This window comes from Dufourea novaeangliae, unplaced genomic scaffold (genome assembly GCF_001272555.1).
Source record: "Dufourea novaeangliae isolate 0120121106 unplaced genomic scaffold, ASM127255v1 scaffold21, whole genome shotgun sequence".
NCBI classification, from domain to species: Eukaryota; Metazoa; Arthropoda; class Insecta; order Hymenoptera; family Halictidae; genus Dufourea; species Dufourea novaeangliae.
Window position 1 is genome coordinate 4277005 of NW_015373910.1, and position 8512 is coordinate 4285516.

At 39.2% G+C, this 8512-nt stretch overlaps 1 protein-coding gene across 1 annotated transcript; it reads left to right on the forward strand.

The window, feature by feature from the left end:
* The first annotated feature begins 3143 nt into the window (after nt 1-3143).
* On the forward strand, nt 3144-5808 carry LOC107193910 (aminomethyltransferase, mitochondrial). The gene is made up of 5 exons (XM_015583448.1): nt 3144-3393; nt 3762-4102; nt 4895-5214; nt 5292-5374; nt 5471-5808. The coding sequence occupies exons 1-5, from the start codon at nt 3144-3146 to the stop codon at nt 5806-5808; spliced, it is 1332 nt and encodes a 443-aa protein (XP_015438934.1).
* Nucleotides 5809-8512: the final 2704 nt, after the last annotated feature.

Consider the following 8512-nt stretch of genomic DNA (forward strand, 5'->3'; position numbering starts at 1 on the left):
ATCGATTTTTCGACGCTCTCGGCATCGTGAGACCCGACAAAAAAAGAACACAAAAAAATGTCCCTCGGTCGACGAATATTTCGGACAATTGATTCGATTGTCGAAAGCAATCCCCGGAGAACAAAATAATAATCGGAGAAAAAAAACGTAAACCACATTCGATTGTATTAGAACTTCAGAGCTTCCAAATTGTTAATGTTTCGAACGGAAGAATATCTTGAATGTATCGTGAGGATTGGCAATCGGAAACGTCAAAAAATTTTCCTTGAAGTATCTTTCGGACCCGTTGACCGATGGGGCCGAAGCATTTCGTAGGGCCTTCTGTTTTTTTGTTTTGTTTCACCGCAATCATTATCCATATTCCTCGCGAGTGTTCCGAATTATTATGATCCCCACCCTCAGCCACCAAGTGAATCCTTGTTTCTGTTGAATATCCTTAGCCCCCAGTAAGTCCTTGCTTTCTTCGAATATCCTCAGACCCCATGTGAATTTTTGTGTTGTTCGAATATCCTCAGACCCCCAGTAAATCCTTGTTTCTTTTGTATATCCTCAGTACCCAAGTGAATTCTTGTTTCTGTTGAATATCCTCAGCACCCAAGTGAATTCTTGTTTAGTTCGAATATTCTCAGCCCCCAAGTGAATCCTTGTTTCTGTTGAATATCCCCAACGCACACCTCATCCCAATCCCCCCACACCCATGCACACCTCACAGGTATGGCACCACACACACACCCCCTCCATGTGTCTAATCCTGAACAACACACCACCATATCTCACCACCATCCATCCACCATAGTATCACCGAATCTCACCACCAATCCCCCCAGCATCCCCGAACCCAAGTCCCTCCAGTAGAAAACCGATCAACCCAATGTGAGTGAATGTGTTCATGTGTCAACACGTGCTACAAAAGGGAAATTTATAGCGGAGTTTTTGCAAAAAAGATGGATATAGAAGCGCGCTAACGAAAGAAAAAAAAAATAATAACGAAATACGCTAGCGACGATGATCGAAGATCGGTTTAACGGAAGAAAAAAAAAGCGTCGAGTATAAAAAAAAAAAAGGAAACAACACCATCAGTTTGTTAAACGACCCAGAGGATGAGAAAGGCAAAATCGATCGCTCGGAAGAAAAAATCGCAAAAAAAAAGTATAAGTATAAATTACAAAACGTACACACACACACATTCGTCGGACTGTGTAGGGACATTTTGCATCAATTGCGTATAGATAAAATAAAGAGAAAAAAAAACACAAGACAGAGGGAGAAAGTGTGCGTGTGTGTGAGAGAAAGAAAACGAATTCAATGAAAAAAAAAAAAGAATAGAGAGAGAGAATGCGCGTGTGGAAGAGAGTGAGAGAGAGAGAGAAAGAGAGAGGTAAGAGAAGAGACTAGAAACGAGGTGGAAAAGCGAAATGCAAAAGCGCGAGCGAGAAGAATAAGACGACGGAAGTTAAAAGAACTTAAGAAAACAAAAACGCGTAATGAAACAAAATGTACGAACGAATAAATTGATACTGTCTTCGTTTTTTAAGGTCGTTTCTCCGTTCGACACGCTACTATACGAAAAACTGAAAAAAAAAAACATTGACGCTTGTCACTGGGATTATTACCGACGACAATGAATTGTCATTTATTATTATGAAACTATTGCTATTATTACGACGACGAATGATTATTATTATTATCTTTATTATTATTATTAATTATTATTAATATTATTATTACGTGGTACAATAAAAATTTAATAAGCATCCGTTGTTGTTCTCTCCCCCAGTCTCGTGACCATTATCGCCATCTTATACGAGGATTCTTCATCTGCCGCGGTTTCTTATCGTTTCCGACTTTAAGCGGCATGCTGACCTCTCTTACGCACGAAAATAACGATAACTATACTCTATTCGTGGCTTCCATCGTGCAGGAAAATACATATATCTGTTTATCGCCGGGGGCCCTCCTTTATCGTTCGCCAGTTGCAACATTTGCTGAACACGGAACGCTTGGGTGACGTCTTTCGGACACAAAAAGTCAGGGACGCATTGGTGAGCTGTTAAAAAATTCAAAAATATTCCCGTAATGATCCCAGAAAAAAAAACCTGATCGAACTTTCGTGTATCTGAGGATAAGGCACAAGGCCAGAAATAAGTAAAAGAACGAGGAAGACCGTATTGACACGTTCAGAGACAAGAATTTTTTCGGAAGAATGGTCCCAAACTTTTCAGCAACCCTCTATAGAAAATATTTCCGAACAATGCACAAGTGAGTCGAAAATATAGAATTCTTTTCGTTTGGTGCTCTCTTTTCGAGACATACGAATTTAAAAATCTGCTGGATTGACGTGCGATCATCGAATAGGACTTGGTTAACACTAGAATTACCGAGTCCGTCAGAATGCCAGATTTCAGATTTCTTATTTTACGATTACTGAAATTATAATGGGGTTTTTGGTGGATTTTATAGTGATTTTTAGTTTCCTGTAGATTTTATGTCATATTATGCTTAATTGTACATTATATATATTACTATTTTACAATTTAATTCCGTATACACTCAATGCTGGTAATTCTCGTGTTAACGTGTCTGTGCATTGCAGTCCGTTTCTACTTGCTGTCACGCGAAACGCCTACAAATCACATTGAGAAATAACGTTTTCCCAGAATACTATATCTATATTACAATCCCCAGAAAAACTTATTTCACCACAAAATACATTTTAAAATTTATTTTAACCACAAAATACATGATTGAAAATTTTCAGTGTATATTTATACCAAATGATTCACAACCCCTTTATAAATAAATATTATTATTTTCTTCCCTGTTACAACAGAAGAATATAACTTCTCGAGACCATTCAAGCACCGCACAACACTTCACACTGTTCACAATCGTGCAAATATCGTAGGTCAGATATACAAGTTATGCAAAACAGTAACAAAATAATCTCGGAACTTTTCATTCCAAGTAAACTCTGATGTTTGCGTCGCACGAGAACGACACAGAGCGTTCGATTTCCGACGGTTGAATCCGAGTCTGAAAGACGCCTGGTGCCAGCTGGAGGGGTCATCGAGGGCTGTTGCCGGTATACACGAAACCGGCGTTTTCGAGTCAGTTCCCGGTGAAATCGGTAACAGGCGAACGCGATGTTACGTTTCGTCGGGCGTGGGAGATCGATGTGCCTAGATTGCCTCGACAAATGCCTCGAAACGTTCAACGGACGTGTACGTGAATCGTCTGGACTGGCGGCGATCTCGCGGATCAGCTCGAAATGCGACGCCTCGAGGTGTTTGATCGATTCGAGCGTGGGGAAGCGATTGATTGGCCGTTGTTTGTCGTCGACGACGTCGGAGCCAAGGAAGACCTGTTTGTACGATCTTCACGTGGAGAACGGAGGTAAATGACTGAACCATTTATCAGGTGTGTCTTTGAGTAACAGAGTTGGGCAAAATGTAATCTAATTACAAAATCTAAATCGCAATTACGATGTAATTGCATTGTAATTACGAGACAATTACAATTACATTGTAGTTTTACAAATACATTGTACTTTTTATTGTAAATTTAGTATAGTTAATTACAATGTAATTGTAAACTCTTCTATCCGGATGAACGTGAATGAGATCAGCATTCAATTCTCTTAAAGCTAGGAATCTATACTACTTCGTTGATATTCACGATAACTTTTTAAGTGAGAGGTATTTTTCAAGTATCTAGATTTTATAAAAAATGAACAATTCAATAAATGGTGAATTCCGTTTCAGGGAAAATAGTCAACTTTTCCGGATGGCTACTGCCAGTTCAGTATCAGGAGGCTATAGCAGCCTCCCATCAGCATACACGAACGTACGCGTCGCTGTTCGATGTGGGACACATGATGCAAACGCGTGTTTCTGGCAGCGATGCAACATTTTTTTTGGAATCTCTAACTACCAGCGATCTGAGGAACTTAAAAAAAGGCAACTCGGTTTTGACAGTGTTCACAAACGAGAACGGAGGAATTCTGGATGATTTGATCATTACGAAGGATGGCGATGATAGGTATTTCGTGGTGTCTAATGCTGGGAGAAGAAACGAAGACTCTCAGACCCTGATCCAAAGACAGGTAAAGCAATTTAAAAATTTCTTGTAATTCTTCCTTTGACTGTACGATACGAAATACGAGCCGATTCTACTACTAAGCAAGTTTATTGTTGGATTCTACTGTACAGAGAAGTCTGTTATCGGTGGAACGACAAAATAGGTCAAAAGTTTGGAACGAAATTTCTTCAAGTGTAATAACCCCAGTAGCACAGAATATTTTTTAAGCCATACTTTTTTACTATGAAGAAAGTATTTAATCCAAGTATTATATACATATACAGAAAATGTAAAATATACGTTTAGAAACTATGAACTGAATACCTGTTCATAGAATATAAAAGAAATATTTAAAAAATGGGAAGTAAATATTCAGAAAAAGTAAAATTACTATTTAAAACACCTGAGTTGAATATTTAGACAATAGTGAAGACAAAGGTACATTTCTTTGGCTTCGGAAATATCTAGATATGTATTCGTGCTTCTAATAAGTAGAAACAGCAAGTAATGCACAGACACGTCAGCAAGATCCAATTCTATAGCTCACGTACCCTATTCGTAAAACTTTTATTCCAGACTTTCGACTTATTTTTTCTTCAAAAATCATCACATGTGGGTCAATCATGCATTATCCACTAGACTAAATCTAGAAACCAAGGACTTTTACCGAAACGTAAAATACCGGTATTTATTTCAGTTTTCGGTAATATATCGGTTTGGGTATAGCTTTGATGGCATAATATCGGTATCAAAATCGATTTAAGTCCCTGCTAGAAACTGACTAAAAAGATTATTATCGTTTCGTCTCCATTCACAGGAACATTTTAAATCCCAAGGGAAGTCGGTCGATCTGGAGTTCTTAGACCCTCTGGAACAAGGTCTGGTAGCCTTGCAAGGACCCACAGCAGCGACTATTCTCCAACCGTTAGTGAAGATCAATCTTAAAGACTTGAGATTCATGAACAGCGTGGAAACTGAGGTGTTAGGAAGTCGAATCAGAGTGTCCCGGTGTGGTTACACAGGAGAAGATGGTTTCGAGATATCTATGCCGGTTAAGATTGCTAACAGCGTGGTTCAGACGATCTTGGAAAAGCCTGACACGAAGTTAGCTGGTTTGGGGGCCAGAGATAGTTTAAGGTGAATGTGTAGATGGAAATTTTGATAGTGGACAGTCTGTAAATATTTACATTGTGATCTAATGGAGATTCTTTTAGACTGGAGGCTGGTTTGTGTTTGTACGGACACGATATCGACGAGCAGACCACTCCTGTTGAAGCTGGGCTTACTTGGCTAGTGGGTTAGTGGATAGAATATTAATGCAATATGGGTCGTACCCACAACATACAAAAATTAAACATAAATAAAACATAAGAAATTGATAATCTCATTTCAGCTAAAAGGAGAAGAGCAGAGGAAAACTTTCCCGGTGCTAAGAGGATACTGTCACAAATAAAATCAGGCAGCAACAAAAAACGAATCGGTTTGATGTTGGGCAACGGGCCACCAGCCAGAGAAGGAGCGGCCATATTAACGCCGGAAGGAGAACGCGTGGGCAAAGTGACATCCGGTGGACCGAGTCCAACCCTTGGACGACCGATCGCGATGGGATACGTGCCCCCAGAACTGGCTCAATGCGGTGGAGGTGTGTTGGTTGAAGTTCGAGGGAAAACGTACAAAGCTACCGTGACGAAGATGCCTTTCGTGAAGACAAACTATTACACGGCTAAATGATCCATTTGTTTCTTTGTTCTCATGTGTAAAATTGGGAAGGAAGTACAAACATTGAATCGTTTTAATTCTGAAACGGAAACCACCGTTATATTTTGCATTTATGCGAATAGAAATAGCAGCTAAGAAATACTGTCTTGTTTTTAAAGTTGAGGCTATTGGTTTATCTTTTGTTTGTTATTCTATACTATCTAGATAATTAGTTTATTGGTGGTATACACATTAAGAGTGTTAGGAGAGTTTTTCTTATAATAAGAACAACATTTCAATGTACGCTTTGTTATTGTCTACTTTGTATTGGTGTAAATAGTAGATATACTTAAAGTTTCTATTGTTACATAAATATAATAACTGTATTAAGAGATTACGAAATCCCTTTGACATGTTGCATTGTTAACTGCCTTATAAGCAGAAGTTTGAAGACTAGGATACAGACTAGATTTATAGTTTGCAGGATATAAACACTTGTGGAAATAAAATGTATTAATTATAGACTAACTTCAATCTAACTATGCAATCCTTTAAATTTGCACATACATAATTAGCGCACAAATATTGCGCTGGTGTCGCCATCTAGTGACAAAAAGTGTAATCAATTTCTATGTGAAGATACGTAAAAAAAAAAGGAAACATTCTTATCGACAAAACCGTAGGACCTCTATGGATAAAGACGAAACCTCTTTATCGACATAAGAATACTTATCCACTGAAAGAATCAACCAACCGGTAAGAACGATTTTGACTGTATCACCGCCATCTTCGAAATTATATGTTTAATTAATGAATTATATATATTCTAATTCCAAAAAAACTATATATATACCAATACCTTAATTTAACACCAATAAATCTATAAATTAGTCTTTATTTCAAAGTCTAATTGCAACAGCACAAAATTACGTTAGACATTCGAAAGTTCAATCACAAACGAGGTCTGGGATCTAGCATCTCGTCGGTAATGACACTGACAAAATCTCGTCTCTAGTGAAGGAACTACCCAGTAAAAGAATTACGAACACGAATCTGTTGAATAAACTAACCAGCTCGCAGACAATTGGCTTATTATTAATTGCTACATAATTAGCCAATTTAAAGGTAAGTATGGTTTCGTATTATGTAGTAAATAATACTGATTGCTCAGGTCTTCTGTGGTGAACAAGACTTTGCAGCTATTTCAGCTGCCTTGTTTAGTGTGGTTCCAGCGTCGTTTTGGGCATTTCATGGATCGCAACATTAAAAAAAAACCGATCAATTCATATCGCAACACTAATTCAACAAAAGAAAACGACTTAAATAAAAAGTAATAAGCAATCGCGCTCAGTCATTTTCGCAACACTACCCTGAAAATAAAGACATGATTTTAATGCAAACACGATCTCATCATTCGCAACACTACTCTGAAAATATAAAAATGATCTTAACGCAAACACGATCTCATCATTCGCAACACTATTCTCCAAGTAATTAGGAAGATTAATATTGACAATTTACAAAGCTAATGCAACCCGTGATCTAGTCTCATCCGCAACACTAATTCAATCCGCGATTTTGCCCAATATTGCTGGTCTTTGGGCCGATATGACGGCCAATATACAAACTACTACTACAACTACAGGCGAGTACAGTGAACAAATATTTAGTAATGATTCCACATCCGAAGATACAGAGCCATTCGTTGCTGCCCTCTTGAGTACACAGTTTGTGCTGGGCCTCTTCTTTTCTTCGGCGGTCCGCCCCCTGAAACCCTAATGCTGCTCGGTTGTGGACGACCAACGACTCGAAGAGTCTGTATGATCGTACCACGAGTGCAATCGAGCAGGTCGTTCGTTTCGACAATCCTATCCTTCCGACCGCGACCGCGACGACGACCCCCTTGGGGTTCGCCGAATTTGAAGAATCGAAATCGAAATCGGAAGCAGACAGCATGCTCCGTCTGGACCAGTTTCGAATCGACGCTACAAATTATCCCGGTAGCAGGACTATCACGCGAAACCTACGCGAGCCTACGCGAGCCTACCCCATCGGAGAATGTGATAGCCTGCCCCGGCCCCTACCTACTTACAGTCTACTCGCACACATTCACACACCAGAAAGTATGCTACCTGCCTACCTAGCCCTATATTTAAAAAGAATTTGGCAAAAGACAGATTCTCACCAACACACAACACTCCACGGTTCTCAAGCATGCGCCCGGGTGCAAAACTCCTAGAGAGGACGTCCCGGGACGCCTCCGACACCCGAACGTGATATTCAACTTGCACACTCTAATGTACGTACCATTTTCCTGAAATCGACTGGCAAAGGCTAGCATCCATTGCGAGAATAGAAAAATTGTTTAAGCAATATACGTATACTTGGTACACTTTATATCGATTACGCGTTAATTTTCTCGTCTGATAGCGAGATACTATAAACCGGTACATATTCCATGGAAATTTAATTATAAACATTGTATAAAGCAAAGGAATATGTACGACCGATACCGGAAATTGTGCGAAATTGTTCCACGGAACAATTATAGATGAAATGTTAATTGATAGAAATCTAAACGACGCAATTCCACTGCCTAATCACACACACACACATAAGTGGAAAATACGTCGTGCACGGTAAGCTAACGCATTGCCAGTCGCATAGACATGTTATTATTATATGAAATCAAGTCATCGTTCCCCGTTGCTCTCGCCCAACCAAGTAGCACCTGGGC

Excerpts from the sequence above, each read along its gene's own strand:
- LOC107193910 (XM_015583448.1), top strand. The coding sequence starts at position 3,144 with ATGTTACGTTTCGTCGGGCGTGGGAGATCGATGTGCCTAGATTGCCTC. Across the intron at positions 3,394-3,761 it reads TCTTCACGTGGAGAACGGAG|GGAAAATAGTCAACTTTTCC; the intron begins GTAAATGACTGA and ends ATTCCGTTTCAG. Across the intron at positions 5,375-5,470 it reads TGGGCTTACTTGGCTAGTGG|CTAAAAGGAGAAGAGCAGAG; the intron begins GTTAGTGGATAG and ends ATCTCATTTCAG.